Source organism: Petaurus breviceps, unplaced genomic scaffold (assembly GCF_028583685.1).
Source record: "Petaurus breviceps papuanus isolate PSGF00001 unplaced genomic scaffold, PetGlider_PUasm1.0 91041, whole genome shotgun sequence".
Classification (NCBI taxonomy): domain Eukaryota; kingdom Metazoa; phylum Chordata; class Mammalia; order Diprotodontia; family Petauridae; genus Petaurus; species Petaurus breviceps.
This window is the reverse complement of record NW_027187400.1, coordinates 3,304,569-3,328,667: the sequence shown is the minus strand read 5'-3', so window position 1 is coordinate 3,328,667 and position 24,099 is coordinate 3,304,569. Positions and strand designations below refer to the sequence as shown.

The window sequence follows — 24,099 nt, the reverse complement described above, 5'->3', positions numbered from 1 at the left end:
GCCAAAGATGTGTGAGTATTTAAAAGGTAGAAATTAACGGAGTATTGCTAGTTGCTTAGAGTACACAGGACATATTGATAGTTATTAAATTACTTAATAGCATGTTATGCTATTAAAGCTTAAAGCTGCACTTAGACTTTTTGGGATACCCTGTATAACAAAAACTCTCACAGTCTTCATGCTGTGAGCAGGCAGCAAGTGCCTAAGGATGTGATGTGTATGCTCAGATTTATTCTTCTGTAGACTGATTACTCCTGTGAAATATAAATGAGTTTAATCTCTTCCTATTATTAGTAAGAGATTGTTACTGCTTTAAAAATGCAAAGTACTGTGGTTGTATATATCTCTGCAAGTTGACTTTGTCAAGTAAGAATGTCAAACTTTAAGAGGAAGTATTACCAGAAATGACAGGCATCATGATGTCACATATAAAAGAAGGCTGACCTTGAAGTCAGCAAGATCTGGTTCAGGTCTTGCTTCTGGTAACATATGGTCTGTGTGACCATGGGGAAGAACATGGCAACTCTCTAAGATTTTAAACTGTGGGGGAGCTGCTGATCTATACCAGTGGGAAGAGAGTTTAAACACAGGGAGTTCCTCACACTGATGAAATCATAGATCCTGACCCTTCACCACCATTTCCTTGCAGATTATTAGAGGTTTGCCTATGGTTTTTGGAGGTCTAGAATTTAAAGTAGCATTCATTTTTTTCAATCAGTAGACCATCTTGTATTTACTTGTTGTATAGGTAGCTAGATGGCAATAATGAAGACCTGCATTTAAATCCCACTTATAGACACTTACTAGCTGTGTGACCCAGGGCAAGTCACTTATCCTTTGTCTGCCTCCGTTTCTTCATCTGTGAAATGGTGATGATAATAGCCCCTTCCTCCTAGGGTTGTTGTGAGGATCATATGAGAAAATATTTGTAAAATTCTTTGCAAGCTTTATATATATATATTATATATAATATAAATAATATATATTATAATATATATAAAGTGTCTGTGCCAGACACTTTACTAAGCACTGGGGATATAAAGACAAAAAGGAAGCATTCCCTTACCCCCAAGGAGCTTACATTCCATTGAGATGTTAACATGTACACATATAAACATATACAGAATAAATGCAACTATGCAAAATCAGTCTATCAACAAACACTTAAGGATCTGCTGTGTGCCAGGCACTCATTAGGAACTGGGGTTTCAAAGAAAAATCAAAGTGGTCCCTGCCCCCCAAGAAACTTACTTTCTGTTGGGTGAGATAGTATATACCTATGTAAGGATATTGAAAAGTACAAAGCAGATATGAGAAAATGGGGGTGGAGGGCACTAGCAGTCAGGAACTGACTAGGAAAGACTTCATAGAGAACAAAACTCTTGAGCTTTGTTTTGACAGAAACCAGGCATTTTAAAAGGCAGAGCTGAAGAGGGAGTGTTAGGCAAGGAGTACAGCTAGGACAAAGGCATGGAGGTGGGAGATGGTGGTATGTGTGACAACACAGCAGGAAGGCCAGTTTGACTGGGTCTTAGAGTGTGTGGAGGGAAATAGTGTGTGGTAGAGCTGGAGCAGTGGGATGGGCCTGGTTGCAAATGGCTTAAATGACAATGGAGTTTATATGTGATCCTAAAGGTGATAGGGAATCACATTTAGAAATGGGGTGACTTGGTCAAAATGGCCTTTTAGGAAAATCACTTTTGTATAATATAGATAAATGTTTTTTGTGCAAGTTTGAGATGTTGGTATTTGCTATGCTTTCAGGACTTGGAGGGAGTGGACATCATACTGGGAGTGTGTTCCAGTGGCCTTCTTGTTTATAAAGACAAGCTGAGAATTAACCGCTTTCCTTGGCCCAAAGTGCTGAAGATTTCCTATAAACGCAGCAGCTTTTTTATCAAGATTCGGCCTGGAGAGGTATGGGGTCCTTGCTCTTCCCCTCAGATTACTAGGGCTCAGCATAGATTATGCTGCTCCATTCTAGTTTCACCATGGCCTCCCCCATTAGTTATTCAGGAGCTGATTATTCATTGCATGCTTAGCCTCCTTGCTGCTTCTCTTCCTCATCCTTCCTGCTGGTCTTTAGGCTTTCTCACTGGGATATGGAAGAGACTTTAGTCATCCTCTATAGCAAACGACTTACGAAGAAACTGAGGCCCAGAGGAGGAAAGCAAAAGAGATATTTGGTGACAGGATTTGAACTCAGCTGCTAACTCTGAAAACACTGCCCATCCTACCTTCTTGGGAAATTTTCTGCTACCATGTAGAGCAGCCCAGACAAGTCAAATCAACAAGCCATTATTAAGGACTTACTATGTAGTAGATACTGTTCTAAGAAATACAGATCAGTCAGTTTTGTTTCCTACTTACACTAGTAAAAACATGGTTGACAAAGTAAATTGACACTGATGCTAAGCATGAGGTGTGTTTAGATTATTTAAGAATTGCAATCATGGGGCAGCTAGGTGTACAGTGAATAGAGCACCGGCCCTGAAGACAGTAGGACCTGAGTTCAAATGTGACCTCAGACACTTGACACTTACTAGCAGTGTGACCTTGGGCAAGTCACTTAACCCCAATTGCCTAACCTTCCGCCCCTCAAAAAAAAAAAAAAGAATTGCAATCACCTAATCATTCTGCTATCCTCTGTTTCCATGGGTATTTGAGTCTTCTTCTAGTAACTCTAACTTAGTGTTGTATCTCTGTTGAACTCTTAAGAATTACTCAGTTTTGGAGCCACATTGTTTCTAGCTTTGATACAACTGTGTATGACGTCACATACCCAATGACTTAATAGTGTTTTGTGGGCAATTTTAAGTTTAGAGTGTAAATGATTCATTCTTTTGTACATAGCACCACCTGCTGGTGAAAATTGATCTAACATGTAAGTATTTTTGTATTTGTGCAGTATTCAAACATTTTAAAGTATTTAAAACTAATAGTTTTTTAAAAACTACTTTTAGGCACTGAGAAAGATAAAACAATAATGGATAAAGCATAGATTCATAGAATCTTAAAAGCCCTACCTTATATTACAGGTGAGAAAACTGAGGTCCCAAAAGACCTTTCTTTACTCATCCACTGTAACTAAGCCAGAGCTAAAACTTAGAACTTCCAGTTGAGAGCTCAGTGCTTTTTTCCCATTCTAACACACTGTATTGTTATTAAAACATTTATTCATCTCCTAATTGAACTTGCCTTTGTGTCTAGGTATTATTAAATAGGTAAAAACGAATATGTAGACATTATGTAGATAGTTAAAATACTGAAAAACTTAGGATCAGCATAATTAAATAACTAAGTAAATCAGGCATTTTGGTGCCTTAGCTTTCTGAAAAGGTTCTATAATTAAAATGACAGATGGTCATAAAATTCTCTTTATATGAAATGGATTAGAGAAGGAAGAATCAGGAGGCAGGCAAGACAGCTTTTTTCATTAATCTAATCATGGTGTGGTTACCTTTAGTGAAACGAAAAGCATTATTAGCCACCTCTCCAATACCTGTGTTAATGGAAACAAGGAGATGATTCGTGTGTGTGTGTGTGTGTGTGTATAAAAAACACATGTAAATAAAAGAACCTAATTTAAATCATTATTCTGAGTTTCCTAACCTGATACCATCTCTAGAATTGCTAATGAGTAATTACATTGACTGATTCTGAGAATCACCTAGTGTTTCATGTATGGGCCATTGAATGAAGTCAGGTGGTCTCAAAACAAACAAGGCTATGACAGAATTAAAATGTAGAATTAGGCATGGGGGACCTATGATCTTGAGGCCACATGTGACCTTCCAGGTCTTTGACTGCAAGTTTTGACTGAGTCCAGGTTTTATACAACAGATTCATTTTTAAAGATCTGTTCTGTGAAGTTTGGATTCAGTCAAAGGGCTGCACTTGAGGACCTAGAGAGCCACATGTGGCCTTGAGGTGGCAGATTCCCCACCCCTGGTAGATAATCCACATATTTGATAATAATCACTCCCATACCAATCAGGAATGGGCTGTAGTTGATCTGTTTAGCAGCCCATCTTCCTGCCCACCTAGAAGAATTAACTGAAATAAAATGTAATAATTCAGGTTTTTTCTTCCCTCCTTGGACAAAAAATAAAGTACACTGTTTGACTTTGTAGTAGTGGAAGAAATGATCCTATCTTAATAGGAAAAAAGTTTTCCCTTCAATAAATTTCTTAACTTCTAGCAAGCTTAAAATTTTCACTTGGTGTCCTGTGTTCCCAAACTGATAACATTATTTTTAATAGTGCCACATTGGTCTGAATGTAGCCCATGCTTTCCACCCCAAATCTGTCCTGAGTCTAAAACCTTAATATAACATCTAATAACACATTTTTCACTATTTACTTATACATTTTTTTCCTTCAGAGGTTCTTACTTTAAGGCAACATAGGTAGAAATTGTAGAGAGGCAAATTTTGGCCAAGATAAAGAAAATCTTAAAGAAAAGTTGTCTAAAAGTGAAATATGCTGTTTTAGGAGACAGGGAGTTTTCAGGTGAAGGATGGTGAGCTACTTGTTGGAGATAATGCAAAGGGAATTATTGTTTAGGTATAGGTTGGACTAGATCCCTTCAAACTTAGTTGGTATAGGTAGTAGTATCACCCTGTATTCTGGGATGGTCTATATTTGGAGCAGTATAGGCTTTCAAAAACTATATTTTTGTGGATACAGAACTGTTCTTATGAGGGCACTCAACAGTTGGTCTTTTGTTTGTTTGTTTGCTTTTTTAATAGCATGAGCAGTATGAAAGTACCATTGGATTCAAACTTCCCAGTTATCGAGCAGCTAAGAAATTGTGGAAAGTATGTGTAGAGCATCATACATTTTTCAGGTATATTTCTCACTTAAGTATTTCTCAAGGCTAAATGTTACCATTTTAAGCTCTCTTATTGTAATTTAATTCAACAGATAGTAATTAAATGTTGGCACTGTGCTTCTTTGTATTGTTGGGTGGTATTCCAGCTTGGGTAAAGTTATCTTCAATAATCCAAAATAGGCCAAATTCTCCTCTTTGAGTAGTGAACAGACTTCGGCAGACGTTCCTCAACATTTTCATGATCTATGGGTGGGTGGAAGAAGAGCATGCCCTTTCTTTCCTGGGAGCTCAGTAGCAATCTCTATAGTCCTGAGGCAGGACCAGGAAATAGGAGGGAGAACTAGTGAGTGTACTTTAGCTATTAGGGTTTCTACCCACTAACCTTTCTGTCCCCTATGGGTGGCTTTTGAAATCTACACTGTATGAACCTAGTAGTTGCTGCATACTGAGAGTGAGGCTTCACACACACCTGGACCTGGAGCCCAGCTGTTCCAGAGCATCAGAAAAAGCCAGAAAAGCTTTTTTTTTCCTTCAGTTTTCATGAGATCATGTTCTAGCACTTTTCTACACACAGCGAGTCTGCCTTCCATCATGGGGGTCAGCAGGTAAGCCAGTGAGGAGACCTTCTCACTTGGCTCCTCATATGTGAATAGTGTAACTATTCCTGTTTAATAATGAGCATTTCTAGGGTGCTCTAAGGTTTGCAGAGCTCTTTCCAAATATGATCTCATCTGATTGTCACAGCCACCTTGGGAGGTAGGTGCTGTTATTATCCCATTTTATGTTTTCATATCCTGTTCATCTACATAGAAACATTAAACAAGGATACAGGGTGAAATATGTTATTTTCAGTTTCAGTTACAGAATAAGCTGTGAAAGCAAACATTGAACCCTTTCTGGGACTGATATTAGCCATTGACATTACGGATTTCTTTCCTTTATATTCCTATCTTTTTTTTTTTTGCTTTAATCCAAACAAGAAAAATGTAGGGTTTAAGAAAAGAGAGGGAAGAATAGTAGAAAAGAATGTACTTGAGTACTTTGACATGAAATGTGGTTATAGGTAATTGGTCATTTCGTAGAACAATATTTAAATAAGCCCTATTGTGTCACCGTAAATGCATAGGTAATAATTTAGTCATTCGTTTCAAATTATGGAAAGGAAGGAAATATGTGCTGAATTAAATTATTTTTCCTCCCCATAGGAATTATTTTATTTAAACCCTAGTCATATTTAAGGTTTGCAGAGAACTTTACAAATATGATCTAGGCAGATTGAAAAGATCCCAATAATAATATCAGTTAACTTTCACATAGTGCTTTGCAGTTTTACAAAATGCTTTCCTTAGTAGAGGTATTGTTGTCTCAACTTGTCACAGGATTAGAGAGGTTAAATGATTGTGATCACACAGGTGGCAAATGATAGAACCAGGACTCGCTCTAGGTCTTAGATTCTAAGTCCAATGTTCTTCCTACTAGGTCATGCTATCCTTTCAAATCTTATCTTTTTTGGGGTCATTAACACTTAAGAATCATACAGAAAGAAAAGTGTGTGCGTGTGTGCTTGTGTGTGCATGTGTATGATACAAGATTTTATTTGATTTGATAGATTGAATAATATCTTGAATGTTACTTGAGCTTGGGGCATTTAACGTGATTATTCTTGGCTCTCATCTATTACAGACTCGTAATAAAGCATGTTTGAGAACTGACAGAATTAGTACTATAATTACTTTGATCATCTTTTTCTTAGTCTACTTCAAGTTGTTATGAGAGATGTTGTGAAGCATGTTTTTCTCTTGAAATCTTCTGCCTTGTACAATGGTTGGCTCTTGAAGTTGGGAGGCTAAGTGCAGTATTTGCATGTGTGTATCTCTTCCAGACTGACATCCACTGAAACCATTCCCAAGAGCAGGTTCCTAGCCCTAGGATCCAAATTCCGTTACAGTGGCCGGACCCAGGCCCAGACCAGACAAGCCAGTGCTCTCATTGACAGGCCTGCACCACACTTCGAGCGTACAGCAAGCAAACGGGCCTCTAGGAGCCTTGATGGAGGTTTGTACTGAACGCTTGTCCTCTCTTTATTTCTTCATTATGCTTAATAACTACGGGGAAGGAAAAGGATTATAGCTGTCTGCACATCAGCTCTATTCGTGATATAGATTTTTAGTGCTGGCAGAGACCTTAGAACTTCAGATTCACAGAACTGGAAGAATGCTTGTAGATTACTTATTGCAGCCCTCCCACTTTACAGATTGAAAACTCTGGACCAGAAAGGAAGGGATTTATCCATAATAACGTAGCCAATTACTGAGCAGCAGAGCTGAGACTAGAATCCTGTTCTCCCACTTTCAAGTCTAGAGTTGTTTCCACTCTACCTCTGCTATCCTGTCTAATCTGCCCACTTCCCAATTCCTTTTTTATATTCTGAAAGCAATTAACGGGAGCAGGAGAGACCAGTAAAGGACTTGCCCATATATTGTGCTGTGCTAAATAATACTATGAAAAAGGGGTTCAGCAGATACCTGCTTTCTAGATATTGTGTATTTTAAAATACCATAAAATCTTTGCACAGCCTAGTTGTGACAGAGTAAGTGGTTTGCATCTCTCTCTGAATACCTCCAGTGATTTCAACAAGACCCTCTAAGAAAGGGTCTAGGTAGTATTTGGAGGCAGAGCCTCAGAAATACTCTCTGGATTTAGTCAGCAAGTATTTATTAAGCACCTCTTATATGCCAGGCACTGTGGACACAAATACAAAGAATGAAACAGTTCTTACTTATGATTAGAAGACCTTCAGCAGAACAAACTGTACTTGTAATCAGATAGCAGATCAAGAAGCTTCTCCTAGAGGCTTGTCTGCCCCTTTCTGGTTCTACCACTTTGATGAGTCACCCATGGGTAGAAAACAGGTTTACTCAAGGCAGAGAGGATTTTTGTCCCACCTCTTCGTGACATGCTTCTTGCCCTTGGAGTTTCCCCACTGTTTTGAGTCTGAAGGGATTGCTGTCATTGACTGTTTTTTTCTGGTAGGCATTCTGAGTATAGGGGACAGTCATTGCAAACTTTGAGAGACAGGAGAAAGGACAGTTGTGTGTGAAGAACAGTAAGTAGGCCAGTGCCAGTCAATGAAATGTGTAAAGTTTTGATAAGGCTAGGATACAGAGGTAGCAGTCTAACATAAACAAATAAATTAACATCAACAGTATGTGATTAGCACATTAGAGCAGTGTAAAGCAAGAATGTTGCTAGTTCCAAGTGAAGAAAGGTCATTTGATATGATTAGGCATATATTCCCCAGTTTTCTAGGTATTGGCAAATCCCCTTATTTAATTCCTGCTTTGTTCCTGTCAGTTATTAGGTGCATGTAGGAAATTTAAGTCTCATCTCTCTGTCAGTGCCATGGACTGAGGCATTGTAGTGAGCTTCCTAAAGATCACTACTCTCACCTCCTTGTTCTTCTTCTGAACTTATACTACATGAGATTATACACCTTGGGAGTAGTGAGCTGGATGTGGCTTCTCTTCCTGCTTAGGAAAATGACTTAAGTCTCAAGTTATCATCTGTACTGGTATCTTCAATAAGCCAGATGTCCATGAAGTAGCATTTTCAATTCTCTTAAGTCATAGTTTTTCAAGTTAGAATTGAGGCATAGAATAATTTGATATTTTGAAACTTGAAACTAGTCAAATCTTCATAAACCCCATGAAGAAATGGTGCTTGTCTAAAAACTGTTATTGTTACAGTAACATTTGAATAACAGATTTATTACTGATAGCCTCTCACTTTTATACAGTGCCTTTCATAGCCCTTTGCTTTGTGTAAGTGTGTTCCACTTTACAGATGAGGAAACAGTAACTGAGAAGGTGAAGGGACTTGACCCAGGTCAGTACAGGTGGTAAATAACTGGGAGAGAGAGACAAAGACATCTTACGCAGCTTCCTACTGAGTCAAGTGTTCTTTCCACTTAGTAACCTTCTTGCCTTTGTAAACTTAGAATAGCCATTTCATAAAGTTCTTCCCTAGAAAGAAAATATCTCAAAAAATTGAATTTAGAAGGATGTGGTCATGTTTGAAATTCCAGGTGCATAGCCTGGAGAAGACTCGAGGGAAGGACATGATCGCCAAGAACAGACTTTATTCTTGTAATAGATGTATTACAGCAGAGCTTAGGATGCCAACCAATAGATGGAAGATAAAGGGAGCAAATGTACATGAACTTCCTAAGCAGAGATGTCCGAAAAAGGAATGGGTTGCCTAAAGGGGCAACAATTTCCGTGTCACTGGAGGTGTTCAGACAGAGACTGAGGGGCCACTCGTCTAAGGTATTGTAGTGAATAATCATGTTCCAGGTGGGGGATGGTGCTATATCATATACCATATCATAGCTCTCTCTTTCTGCATAGAATACCAAGTGCTAGCGTAGTAATACTGAAGATGTAAAAAACTTGGCTCTGAGATATTAGTCCTGGATTAAAACCAAATACAATGTGTTAAAATAACACATGGTGAAAGCATGGACCATGTTACTATGATGCCAGACAGAGCCGAATTAAAACCTTGGGAGGGGGTGTAGATACACATGTACGATGATGCTTTTAACACAACTGTGAAGCAAAATATTTTGTCACACTCCTCTGTGTTGACAGATTTGGGTCTGCCATCTGCTCTTATACCACATTGTCTGGCTCAGAGCAGCAGTGACAGTCACCCTAGAGTAACGGGGACTTGTAAGAGCTCAGCAGTCTCTCATTGAGTGGCACAGTAAATTCCTGCCTTTCTGAGTAATCATTTGTTGGATTATTTCTTTGATGAGTGAGGACAATAACAAAGGTATATTTCATTTGCCTGTAAGTAATAGCTTACATTTATATAATACTTCGCAGCTATTGAGACTTGTATATCCATTATTTCCTTTGACCCTCCCAACAACCTTCCTCATTCTTCGATGGGTGGAGAAGCTAAGTCTTAGAAAGGTTAAGTGGCTTGCCACTGGTCATGCAGGTAATAAGTAGTATGGCCTCTCCCTCCAGTTTATTCCTGTTTCTGTTATACCACTGAGTGTGTTTATAATATTCTTCTCTTTTTCTCTTTGAATTAATAGCAGCTGGTATTTAGGGAGTGCTTTAAACTTCATAATGTTCATTACATACATTATCTTATTTCTTCATCACAATCTGATATCATCCCCATTTTCCAGATGAAGAAACTGAGGCTTGGAGAGTTTAAATATTTTGCCCAAGGACACTAAATAGTAAATGGTAAAGACAGAGTTCATTGACAGGACTTCTGATTCCTAAATCCATTGCTTTTTCCTCTGTATCACTGAGTAACTTTATTAATTTCTCTTCTTTGTATATTTTAACTTACCGAATTAGCATTGGAAGGTAACTTAGCAGTTACCAATTTAGCTATTATCAGAAGCACAAATATTCTCTGTGATTCTATGAATTCTTCCACTGGCCCTCATCATTCTCCTGAATCTGCTCTCTCCAAAGTTGCCAGTATTATTTTAATTGCCAGATCTAATAGCATTTTTTCAATCCTCATCCTTCTTGACCTCTCTACATCCTTGTACACTGTTGTTTGATATCTTCTTCTTCAGACTCTCTAGGTTTTTGTTACGTTGTTTTCTCCTGGTTCTCCTCTTACCTCTTCAACCTCCTTATTCTCCTTTTTTGTATCTTCATCTAGATCACACCTTTTAACCCTGGGTGTTGCCCCAAAATTCTGTACTGGACCCTCTTCTCTTTTCCATGTGTACTATTTACTTGGTGATCACATCAACTCCCACTTACTTAATTAAAATCTCTATGAAGATGACTGTCAGATCTGTTTATCCAGCTCTGACCTTGCTCTTGAACTTCCATTCACTAACTTAAAGAGAACTGGATGTACCATTGATATCTTACATTACACACACGCATGCATGCACACACACACACACGTCTTATTTATCTAACTTTCATCCTTGATTCCTCACTCTCACCTGTCTCCCATATTTAAAATCAGTTGTCAAATCCTATTGATTCTACCTTTGTAATATCTCCCCTTTATGCCTCCTCCTCTTCTCTGACTCTGCCATCACCCTAATAAGGGCCCTCTTCACCTATGAATCATATGCCTGGACAATTGCAATACTTTCTACTTAGTCTTCCAACCCCAAATCTCTCCCCACTCCAATCCTTCCTCCCCTCAGCTGCCAAAATGATCTTCCATAAGCACAGGTCTGACCTTGTCACCCTTCTACTCAATAAAATCCAGTGACTTTCTGTCTCCTCTAAGATGAACTATAAAGTCCTTTTAGGCTTTTAAAGTCCTTCAGAATATAACCCCTTCCTCCCTTTGCTGTCTTCTTACACCTTACTCCTCTCCACATACTCTGCAATTCAGGGACACTGGCTTCCTTGCTGTTCTTCTAACAAGACACTCCATTTCCTAACTTTGAGCATTTTCTCTAGCTGTCCCCCATGTCTGGAACGTTCTTCCTGCTCATCTCTGTCTCCTCATTTCCTTCCAATATTAACAAAAATCTCATTTTCTGCAAGAAGCCTTTTCCATTTCCCCTTAATGCTAGTACCTTCCCTCTGGGATTATCTCTAATTTATCCTGTATCCATCTTATTTGTATATAGTTGTTTATGTGTTGTCTCTCCCATTTGACCTGCAGCTCTTTTATGGTAAGGATTGGTTTCGCCTCTTTTCCATATCCTCAGTGTTTTGCACACAGTACCTGACTCAGAGTAGGCTCTTCATAAGTGTTTATTGTCTTGATGAACTTGACATCCTTTGAAAGGTATTACTTTGAATTTCTTAAGGATAAATGGTTTCATTTGTGCTGTTTGTAAGGAATAACAGAATTATATAACGTCTTAGAGAGATTTCCTATGAACCTGTGATACTTCCAAATACAGTAAAATAAATCTTGCAACTTTTAAGGATTGTTTCATTTAGTTGGAAAGTTCACTTATGTGGATTACAGTGTTTAATTTCTTAAACTAAAGATAAATAAGTTACAATCATAAGCATACACACACACACACGCACACGGAAATTGTTTATTTCAACTAATTATATCCTTGGAACTGGAAATTAAATCAAAAGAGGAGAGATTGTGATAGGTAAAATATTTAGGATCCAAATAAAAAAAGGAGTTTTCCTAAATGTGTATTATGATTATGAGTTCCTCATCACTGTAAATCTTCAGGCAAAGGTTAGAGAATTGTCAGGGGGGCTGTAGAGAGAATTCATGGTCAGGCAGAGGTTGACCCTTTCCACTCTGTGCTACTGTGGGTTACCATAACTGGGCTATTGATCCTGCTGTCCTAATCCTGTACTTATTTTTCATCCTCCTTAAACCATGCCATACAGCTTTTCCCTTGTGTACAATTGAGAATGGATTGTTTCGATGTTCCAGGGTACAAAGGATAGGGTTCTTGGAGATGATAAATGAGACCAGAAAAGTTTCATCCAGTTTTGACCTTGTCCCTTTGGAGGAGTGATCGCTAGAAGTTTTAAAATTCATGCTATTTTAAAAACAAGTAAGGCCAGATGTGTTGCATTTTAAGGAGTTGTGCATCTGGTTCATGTATATGTGTTTATGAGCACTGGAAATCAGTAGGGATTTAGAAGATGTATCTGAAATCTAATTCACTTTGACAAACTCTAGAGAGTGAGATGAATCAAACATGATCCCTACCTTCCTAAGGATTATAATCTAGCAAGAGGGAATAGGGTAAACACACACACACACACACACACACACACATGCACATGCGCACACACACAGAAAGGGTAAGGGAGAATGAATGTAGATAGACTAGCTATATACTAGCCATAGTGCATAGTAGGATATAAAAGCCTAAGCAAGTCCTCAGTGCTGTAAATGGGCAGAGCAGTTCTTAAGAGGGACCTACATCTATAAAGACTATAAAGTCTTTCCTAATTAGTACAAGAATGTTTCTGGGGGAAAAAATCAGATGATAGGACTTTACTTGGGTTTCAATTCACATATTTATTAGGTACCAAATGTTCAAGACAATTGGGTGAGGTATTGAAAACTCCTCTCTTGATGCTTAAAAACCCTTCTTTAACTACCTGGCTCCAACTTACCTTTTTAGGCTTATTACATCTTCCTTTTATACACTCTGTGTTTCAAACAGGCCCACTTAATGTTGGTGATACCTAGTATTCTCCCATCTCCATTCCTTGCTACTAGTTTCTGCCCCAAGCCTAGAGTACACTTCCCCTTTATCTGTTTCTTAGAATCCCTTGTTCCCTTCAAACATCAGCTCAAGCATCACCTCCTACCTGGTTTCGCTCCCCTCTCCCAAGCTAATAGTAAGTAGACTCCTTCCTGGAAAGGGACTTCATATTTATTTAATAGTTTATATGTTATTTCTCTTGATATGCTGAGCTCTCTTGAGAACAGGGACCGTTTTTGTCTTTGTGTCTCCCACACCTACCATTGTACCTGGAACATCATATGCACTTAATATTTATTGTTTGATTGAACAATGAAAAACTACATAGTTCTTTCCCTTAAGGAGCTTAGAGTAGAATAGGAGATTATGCCATGCATGGAAATAAAAAGAATTCGGTGGTAGAAGATGATAGGGGCAAGGGACTCTAAGAAAGTTTGAGGACAGGGAGATTACTTTTCGATGGAGGGCAAAAATAATAATTTATATTCCTATTGTGCCTTCAGACATGCAAAGTGCTTTTCTTGGAACTCTTTGAGGTAACTAGAACAAATCTTATAATCCACATTTTTCAATTGAGGAATCTGACCTGTCAAATAAGTATCTGAACCCTGTCTCAATCCCAGGCTTCCTGACTCCATATCCAGTGCTTCTTCCACTATGCCATGCCATCTATCTCTTTATGGAGGGAGTAGCGCTTGAGCTGGGCCTTAAGGGCAGAGGAAAAAAATATTAGGAGACACAGATGATAAGGGAGTACATGTAGGAGATTCTGCGTGAATGCATAGAGGAAGAGTAAAGTGGTTCCTTTTAGCTGGAGCGCAGAGCATGTGAATGGCAGTAATAGTGTGAAATGATGCTGGAAAGGTAGAAGAGAGCTAGATCACAGTGGACCTTATTGGCCAGCCTACAAAGTTTGTATTTCCCCCCTTTAGGCAATAGGAAATCCCTCAAGGTTTCTGGGAAGGGAAAGAATATGGCTAGATTTTAGCAGCTCAGTGAAGGAAGGTTTGGAGTGGGGGAACTGGAGGCAGAAGATAATCTTTTAGAATATCCCAGGTGAAGCTATTACAGTCGCTGAGGTGAAAAGTACTAATGACCCAAATTAGTGGTGGCAATGTGACTATTAACATATGAGAGAGATGGGGGAGGTTGAATCAATAGTCATCTAGTAGTTATTAAGCTCCTACTATGTGCCAGACAGTAAGACTTGACAACTGATTAGATGTGAGGGAAAGGGAGAAAGAAGAGTCAATGATGAATGGGTTTTTAGGCCTGAATGACTAGATAACCTACCATTGACAATTACAGAGATAGGGTAAGAAGGAAAGACCAATTTCAGGTGGGAAGACAAGTTAAGTTTTGGACATACATACTACAATATAGTATGAGTTTGGCTACGAAGATCATAGCTCCTTTGTCCATTGGTTTTTGAAAAGGGGCATTGTGAATTTTGCCCACTTTTTACCTTTCCTCTTATCTCTGTCCAGCTGGAGCAGTAGAGACACCAGACCGAAGCCCTCGGCCTACCTCGGCACCAGCTATCGCTCAGAGCCATGGTCTAGAAGTCAGCTTCCCTGGTACCTCGAATGGCAAGAAACCCACAGTGTCTAAAGTGCAGAAAGAAACTGTGAAGGTGGAGGTTAAAAAGGAAGAAGTGGCACCTGAGCAAGTGGAACCAGAGCCCACTGAAGTGTGGAAGGTATCTGTTATTCCTCTGGAGCTCCTGGGCCCTGTGCTCTTTCTGGTTACCTGAGGAGGTTTCCAGGCACTTTGTTTTTCTGTAATGAGGGTGGGGTGGAATTACTGGCTTTTGAGTCAGTGGATGTAACAAGGAGGAATCTGACTCAGAATTTTATAGCTGAAAGCAATATTAGAGGACATCTAGTCCAGGGTTTCTTCAGCTTTTTTGTGTCCTGGATCCCTTTGGCAGCCTGAAGTTTGTGAACCCATTTTCCAAATTGTATTTTAAATATATCAGATAAAATACATACTGATATATGATTATCAAAATTTTTTTTTTAAAAGCTGATTTCCAGGTTAAGCACCCTGATCTAATCTAGCTCCTTCATATTACATGTAATCCTATCATTTTACGTAGCTATTATCTAATAGTTTTTTTTTTACATCAAAATTGAGGCCAAAGGAGATGAAGTGATATGCCATATGCCAGGACTGTAACCCAGGTCTCCCAACTCCCAAATGGCTGTTCTCTCGACTTGCACCTCCATCTGTCATCAGACCTTTCTCACTTTTCTTGTTCTTTTCTATTGACAAAATTGTGTCAAGGGAAAGAGCTCCTTAAAATTTTTATTGCTATCTTTTGTTTTTACATATCTTAGATTTCTTCTCTGTATCACTCTCCTTCTTCCCTTGTAAGGAGACATTCTTTATAACAGAATATTTTAAGAAGAGAAAGAAAAATAGGAAGAAAAAAATTCCAGCAAAACCTATCAATATATCAAAAAAGCTTACATTATCTGCAGTGTTCCATATCTCTGGACCTCCTATACAGAATAAGTTGTATATATCCACTTGATGCAAAAAATCAGTATATAAAAGTCCAAATTTACAAAATTAAATGGTTATTTGATTTACAGTAGGATTCTTTATGATACACAGCTTTCCCAATGGAAGTTCTTTAAGTAGTAAAGCTTAAATGGTTTAAAAATAATCTGATATACATACAACTTTTCCAGAGTATGTGTGTTTCATAAAACAAGGCCCATTTATTTGTTGAGTTTTTAAGATTTGCCTCACCAATGAAGAGAAGTCATTCTCTTGAGTTTGTTATGGCTCTGAGTAGATTGTACATAGAACCACTGAGCCTCCTTGTAAATACATTAAGTTTATCAGCTGATTTCCCAGAGGAAGAGGAAGGAGTTAGGACAACCTTGTATATGTTGACAGAACTGTTTAAGCATATATAAGTGATGCTAGTCCTGAGGTGTTCTTTCACTTTATTAGCGAAGGTACAAATCCCACTATTGATAACATGTATGTGTCAATCTCTTTAAGAAGAGATTTTAAATTTTATCAAGCAGTTAAAATTCTAATATCCATTAGACCCTCAGGAAGTTCCACCACCTTGGCAGTTTGGTTAACTGTCCTTTTTGTGCTGATTCTTCACTCAGACTACAGATCGGACTGACTCACTTTAGACTCGCAGAATTTTAGAGCTGGAAAGGGTCCTTGGGGGTCATATAATATAGCCCCGTTCATTTTAGAAGTTAGCAAGATGAGGTCCAAAGAAGGGAAATCACTTGGTTGGGTCATGTGGCTAACAGTTTGTATGTCTAGAATTCAAACCCAGGCATCTTGGCTCCAAGTCCAGTGTTCTTTATGCTGTGCCACATGATCTCAAAATGTACAGCTGCAGTGGTTATTATTATTTTTTGCCTATTTTGTGTGTTTTGGGTCTAACTTGGGTCCAAAGGGAAAGAATATGCATGTGTATGTATACATTGGCCATGCAAGCATTGTTATGGCCATCTAGTTTAATATCTTGGGGCAGCTAGGTGGGTACAGTGGATAGAGTGTAAGGCCTGGAGTCAGTCTTCCTGAGTTCCAGTCTGGCCTCAGACATTTACTAGCTTTTTTACCCTGGGGGAGTCACTTAGCCCTGTCTGCCTCAGTTTCTGCATCCATAAAAAAGAGCTGGAGAAGGAAATGGCAAACCACTCCAGTATCTCTGCCAAGAAAATCAAATAGGGTCACAGAGTCAGACATGACTAAAAAACAACTGAACTATAAGTTCAGTGTCAGTAGTGTCTTTATAACAGAGTATCATAGCCGATTATTTTTTCTTGCTCACTGTACAGCCTGGCATTTCTGATGACATTACCTCTGCCCTTCCATCCTTTATACTGACTGTCTGGAAAGTGTTATATTATAACAGCTGGCAGGGAGCTATATTGGCAATGGCTAAAACTCCTCTGGCCTTCTACTAATTTACTTATTCTCTCCTGCCTGTAGGACAGACATAATTATGTCTAAGAATAGCATCCCTTTGCTATTGTGACTGTAGCAGAGTGGGAAGAATTCTCCCCTGGTATGTGCCCCCATTTGAGTGATAGGACTGAGTCTTCATGCCAATTAATTGTTATGTAAATGTAATTCAGGTAATCTCACTGTAATCAGTTGAAAGCCATCTCTGGTAATCCTCAATTATCCTAATTGTTCCCCATATTAACAATAACAATAAACTCTGTTCTGATTTTGTTTGTAGCAAGTTAGAATTGTAGCACTGAGATATCTGCCGTTCACCTAAAACCACATTTATTATATAATCCAAGTAACAAAATAACTTTGTTGCATAAAATAAAATTTTATCTATTGAATTTGGACAATATACTTGATGACAGAATGATAGATGGAAGTAATCTGTCACCATGCATTACTGGTTTGCAGATATTGAGGTCTCATATGCATTGGGTATATTGCACATTTTAAGTCAGTGGATTTTATGATTTAATATATGATTAGATGAGGTATAGGCATGGATGTTTTTTTTTTAAATTGGTCAGCTAGCAAAAATTTTGTACTTCATTTTTAGGTTTTAAATCATATTGTGTGTTGTATGTGTGTTAAAATGCAAATGTTAATTATTGTCTCTTTGAAATATATACTGTGCCTCAATTTTTTTACCTATGAAATTGTTTTAAGAAATATTTTCTGAAGTGCTTTCAAATCACCAAAAGAAACATAAAGTCAACTGTACAGACACAATGACAATTTGATTAAGGCCTTGGATTTTTGGTAATGACTGAGAGTCAACTTTTCCTTTAAAGAAGTATACTCATTTAAATATGCTTAAGCTAAATGGAATAACTATTTGGAATCTTCTTTTCTAAATTTATTTTCGAAATGACGTTTTTGGCTTCAAAGGAGGGAAAGTGAACTAATAGATTGCTATTGGAAGTGAGTGAGCACCTTTGCTATATCACCTTCCTCAAGACTGCATGATGATGATTATGTATTAGATTGGTTTTTATATCCAGCTAAAATGTTCAACTTGTGTGTTGGAGCAAAACAATTTCTGAAAAATTCACTAACCTGAAATGTTTTTGCCCCTTTATTTCTTAAATGTAGGTGGAAAAAACCCACATCGAGGTCACACCACCCACCATAAATGGTGACCAAATCCAGGTTTGTGCCGACAGTTGCTCATGCTCCTTCTAATTTTTTTTCCGCCCCCATTTTTTTTCTTCCACATTTTTTTTCTTTTCTTTTTTTAAGGTTGTGAAATGAAGGTCCAAGCAAATTGCAATGAATCAATTTTTTATCATTTTTTCTTTTTTTTTAATTACTGCAAAACAGCAACCTGCAGAAAAAACAGAAGATCTGATAAGAATGAGGAAGGTTAGACACTTTTCCATTTCACAGAGCAACATTGCCACTTTGTCCATGCTCACTTCAAGTGCATTAAAGAGATAGTGACCCATTCTTTTCATTGGCTTCTTGTTGGTTATTTGAGGGCTGTCCTTACCTCACTTTTGGTATGAGTCATGCTCTCACGTGGAGAGCAGTGATCAGTCAAGGAAACCAAAGGAAAAACAATCCCTCATTCACCTTTTCATGAAATGTGCCAGCTAGAAGGTATGGCTTATTGGTAAAAGAACACAAATGCCTTTGTGTTATTAATAGCATTTTATTTAAATTTGTCAAAATCACCATCAAGGTAGCAGTTTTGTGACATTGTCAGAAGCTGGCTTTGTTTACCCATCCCTCCCGTGCTTTATTTTTCCCATCTTATATAAGTGAAGTAAATAATATTTTTATTCTGGAGAAATATTATATGACATAGATAATCTTACATACCTGCCTCTTACAAAGCATCAGAGGTGTTTGTCATGTTGTTTGTCACCAAACTTGCAACCTGATGTTGAAAAATAAATGAGCATCTTTCTAAGTAGATATCAAGCAGTTGACTTGTATTTTCTCCTTATTTGAAAGATCTTTGTGGCTTCAGATATGAATAGGAAGCAGGAATTTGATGTCAAAGAAGCCAATAAAACAAGGAGCACTGTCTGTTTAAATGAAATCACCACATTCTTCCATCACTCATAAACAAATTCATCCATTTTTTTGGTGGTAATTGTTTTTTTCCATTTGTCCTTGTGGTTCCATCACCATTCCATGTTGTGTCATATGCTGTGTCCCAGACATTTGATTTTAAACATTTTTTGATTTGCCAATTTGCAATTTTTCCCGCAAGAACAACATTTTAATTTTTTGTGCTTTTCTGTTTTTTTCCCCCTTTCATTTTCACAGAAAAAAACAAAGAGACTAGATGGTGAAAACATTTATATCAGACATAGCAATTTAATGTTGGAGGTTTGTATGAACTTGAAGCTAATTTCAGTTGGTTGCCTGGAACCTTCTGCATTCTTTGCTGACATCTTTTTCTTCCTTCTATGCTGCATTTGGTTTTGCATGCTTTTGCATGAGAAATTTTTAGATTAAAAAATGCTTTTGCATGTTGATAAAACATGAATATTTGCAACCATCTCTCCTGCCTTTTTAGTTTTCATTTGTCATACTTACCTGAAAAATATATGATTGGGACTACCTCCATTTCAAATGGACTGGTTAGCCATTTACTTATTCTCAAGAAGTTCCTGTCATGCTTAGAGCCTCCTGAATTTTCCCAAAAATGAGCACAGATGCGAAATAAAAGTTGCATTTTCATCCTCTGGCCTGAGACAATATGGAAGAGATAGGGGAATGGTAAGCTGGGCAAATTGAAAATATATTAAGCACATTTAAGTATAGGCTCAGAGTTCAGGGGAGTTCACTAAATTCATAGTGTCAGAAACCAAAAGAAACAACAAAGAAGGAAGTCTAAGAACCCATATTTATTTAATACTTGACCCTATTTGTCCCTGATGATGGCTCTGTAAGGCAGATTGGGTAAAGATTGCTATTCCCATTTGCCCATGAGAAAACTGAGGTAGAGTTTGCATGAGTTGTCTAGAATTCCACAGCTGGGTTCGACCCAAGTTTTCTGAATACCCAGACCATAGTTCTTCCCCTTGTCCTAACATACTGCCATCTTAAAAAAAAAAAAAAAAAAGGCAATAAGGTACTGATCAGGGTACAATGTAGAGAGTAATAGAGGAATGATGAGATGATTTTCTCGTTATTGCCAACATTGGTCAGACTCCCTCCCAACTTACTATATGCTAGTCTAGATTCTTTAATGAGGCTTAAATTTGAGAAGAGAACTATATAAAACTGATGAAAAGGCTCAGCTGTTAAAACCTCTGAACAAGACTAAAAGAGCTTTTATTATTCACTCCGTAGAAGAGTACTTTAATTAACTGTCCTCCAGCTTTTGAAGGACTCTTCAGCTAATGACCAGCTGATCCTCTGAATGCAGAGTAAAAAGAAGGAGGTTTAATTCTAGTATTAAGGGTTTAGCTTAAATGTAAAGAATTTCCCCACTAAGGTTCCTTAAATGTTGGGATGTATCATTGCATTGGTTTCTTCGTTCTTCTCTGTAGGAATTTTTTAATTGAATCAATTATAATTTGAGATGATTTTTTTAGTGCTTTTCATAAAGCCAAATAGGAATAACCCTCAACCCCTACCTGAAACATGAATCCTATCTATGACATACCTGACATGTGATCATTGAGCTTTCAGATCATTAAGATCTCCAGTGAAAGAGAGTTTTCATTACCTGCTGAGACAGCCCATCCCATTGTTGGATATCCTTAATTGTTATGAAGTTTTTCCTTATTTTGAACCATAATCTGCTTCCTGTAATGTTGTAATTCTGACTGAAGGAAGAAATTAGATAATCTGTCATGTTCTCTTGCTAACCTAAGATAGCACAATCCTATGATTAAAGAAACAGGAATTGTTGCCAACGTGACATTGTGTTATGCAGAACAAGTTAGACACAGTTTTTGCACATTGGGAGCCTCTGATCTAAGACAGTGTTGCTCAGAATATTAAACACTTGTAGACAAATGAATAAAACATTTATCTAAATCATAATTATTTATATCAGGAATGCAAAGGGATGAGTGCATTTAGCAGGGTGCTGAGAAAGGAAGGAATAGTATGCCTGGTCAAGTGAAATCATTTCCTTAATTCCATTTTGGGAAAGTGTAGGTTGATGAATCAGTCATTACAAAAGCATATATTAAATACTAGTATTCATATAGCACTGTTCTATGATCAAACTAAATTGTAAGTTGTTGGAAGAAATGAGAGTTCTTCCTTAAATCTGCCACTGGCTTAATATATGGCCTCTGTCAATTCACTTAGCCTTGACTGGTTGTTTCTTCATCTGAAATGTGAGAAAGTCATTTGCCTCCAGATAGCAACCATAAATCTCTTGTGCTGAATTACTCTCTTCCCTTTTGCCAGCTCTGTGTGTATTTTTAATATCCAGCAGAATAGGCTTAATGCCTGAGATCCTACTCCATTTAACTCTCAGAAAACAAACATTAAGAATTTTAATCCACACTTTTTTATTTTCTCTTTTGTTGATAGTCCCCTCCAAAGAGTAATCTAACAGCCAGGTTTAGGGAGGTATCCAGACAAGCAGTCCCTTGCTCCTTCAGTTCTTCCAGATAAAATGGAATGAGAGTCCTGTGGGACAGGGATGACTCCAAATTTCACGTGGATGATTTCAAACTTGAGCAGATTCACTGGGTTCAACCCAGCTTATTCCTAAACACCTGGGAGTAGGCTGGGATTGACTCAGACTCCAGAGGCTGGTGATAACAAAATTTGCATTTGCCCCTTAGAGTATTGTCTGGCAATTTCAAATAAAAATGCATTTCTTAACTAGGCTACCCTTGAGAAGAAGCTCCCTCCCCCCAGATTATTTCTTCCCATCCCTCACCCAACAGGAACCTACAGTACCAATCATATATTTACCCCGTGTTCCATAGAGTGTGTTGTGACCTCCAAGATTGACAGTGTTCCTTTTTGTGCTGTGCTTTTTTTTTTCTTCTAGCATTTCATTGAGAGCTATGAGAGGGGATTCTTAAGTGTGTGTATGTGTGTGTGTGTGTGTGTTTTAAAATAGAAACTACTAACCAACTTTTGAAAACATTTCTATTTAATAAAGCTTTTTGGTTTGATTACTATTAAAATTATGAGATTGGGGATATCAGTAAAATTGTCTAACCTTTGGGTTGTTGAGGAAATTTAGCTGATTATACCTTAATGCTTCCTCTAAGGAGAAAGTTTTTCCTCTTCCAAAAGAATATCTTGCAAGTTATTTGTCATTGAGCAAGGTATTGCCCACATTTGCAGCTTGTATTCTGGCATAAACAAGGTCAAGTTCACTTTAAAATTCTTCTGTCTCTTCTACCCTCAAAGTAAGTGCACACAGTAAATATCTTTGAAGTGGTTGCCATCAGAGTTTCTTCACTGTTACCAAATCCCTACCATATTCCTTCTCCTTCTACCACCAAGTTTCCCAGAGGACTAGTTAACCTCATTAAGAATCCATTTGCTTCAGAGCATAGAGTTTAGATTTGGGAGGAATTTGAGAAATCACTGAGTCTAATCCATTGTTGTACAGGTGAGAAGATTGAGGCCTAGTAAGGTTCTATATTGCCTAAGATTATATATAAGTGGTTAAACAGCCAGAATTCAAACTCAGGTCCTCTGAATCCAAATCTAGTAAGTATCTTTTCATTTTGCTGCCAATTGAAAGCCCTTATCTCAGGACCCAAACAGTATCACAAGCTTGGCAGGATGGACATAGCAATCATCATTCTCAATCATTAAAGGACCTCTATAGACAATTGTGGTTTGATGAATGGTTTTTTCTCTTGCTGGATTTTGGGGTTTTTTTTCTGCTCACCACTTACATACTTCTGTTTTTTAAAGTTATTCTTCGCCTTTATTCTTCACTTTCTTCATGCACTTAGTTTCCAAGTGGAATCAGGTCATAAGGTGCTACATTCTTACTAGACTCCAGCTTGTCAATGTTTTCCTTAACTAATAAATGTATCCCTTTTGCTCTTTGCTGAGACAAAAACTCCAACTGTCACTTTTCAATGGTGAAGTCTGTATGCATGAGAAATACCCACATTTCACCCCAGCATGCAGGAAGTACTCTGAGGAACAAACCACAGGATCTCTTCTCTTGGGTCAGTCTTTTCTTTGACTGGTCGTAAAGCAATAATTCATAGTTCAGGCTAATGTAAGTAAATGGGCAAATAGAATAGCAATTGAGTTTAGTAAGTAAACTATAGATCCAGAATAAAAATAAGGATTCTTCTATAGATTCCCCTACCTCCATGCTAATTTCACTTTAGTATTGTTTTTGAAAATGTGTGTATATATATGTATGTATGTGTATATATATATATATATATAGTATATAATTTTAAATACAAGCCTCTAAAAAGACCTTCAAACAAATTTTATTTTAAATTAATTCCTTTTCTCTTGTAAAAAGAGACTTTTTTTCTAGGGAGCCAAATGAAAGTCAATCCTGAAATGTGCAGTAAACCAGGATGTGGACTTAACATCCACCTTCTTCTGAGTACACAGCTATGCTGATAAGAAATAAATTCCTGAGATTTTTAGCAGTTATTAAACATCTAGGACCTCCTAAGTATTTTGAACCCAAGAATGGGTCTTTTGGGTTCTTTTCAGAAAAAGTCAAGAAAGGGAGCATTGGAATTCCTGTCTTCAAGAAGTGAGTGGCTCAGGCATTTTCTGGTAAAGACCTCCTTTGGAAAACTGACTTTATTTTGAGGCCGTTTTTCATACCTCTTTTCAGTTTCTGAACCTGAATTTATCCCCACCCTACCCCCTTCATTGCTCAAGTCATACAATTTTCTTATTTTCAGTTGAGTTTAAATATCTCTTGTATGCAGAGCATTGTGTTTTTTGCTTGGGAAACAATGATCGAAATAACAAAATGAACTTCACTTCTCCCTATGAATAACAATTATATCTTGCACATTTTTTCCTTGAGGATCCCTTCTAGTTCTTATTTCCTGCTTCTGATATGCAGAATTCATATCTAGGGTCAGTGAACTTTGTCCTCCCTGGCCCCTAAATTGTTGAGGAGGCTCATAAAGTCT

At 37.7% G+C, this 24,099-nt stretch overlaps 1 protein-coding gene across 18 annotated transcripts in view; it reads left to right on the top strand.

Moving 5' to 3' along the window:
* EPB41 (erythrocyte membrane protein band 4.1) overlaps positions 1-24,099 on the top strand; it is a 191,324-nt gene that overhangs the window by 122,964 nt on the left and 44,261 nt on the right. For 9 of the 18 annotated variants that reach the window (XM_069079302.1, XM_069079309.1, XM_069079306.1 and 6 more), the window contains 7 exons: positions 1,765-1,917; positions 4,751-4,848; positions 6,716-6,888; positions 14,524-14,735; positions 18,125-18,181; positions 18,353-18,394; positions 19,307-19,369. In XM_069079302.1, coding sequence (XP_068935403.1) covers positions 1,765-1,917; positions 4,751-4,848; positions 6,716-6,888; positions 14,524-14,735; positions 18,125-18,181; positions 18,353-18,394; positions 19,307-19,369 — 798 coding nt within the window. The remainder of the gene's footprint in view (positions 1-1,764; positions 1,918-4,750; positions 4,849-6,715; positions 6,889-14,523; positions 14,736-18,124; positions 18,182-18,352; positions 18,395-19,306; positions 19,370-24,099) is intronic. The other 9 variants (XM_069079308.1, XM_069079316.1, XM_069079320.1 and 6 more) reach the window with 4 other exon arrangements.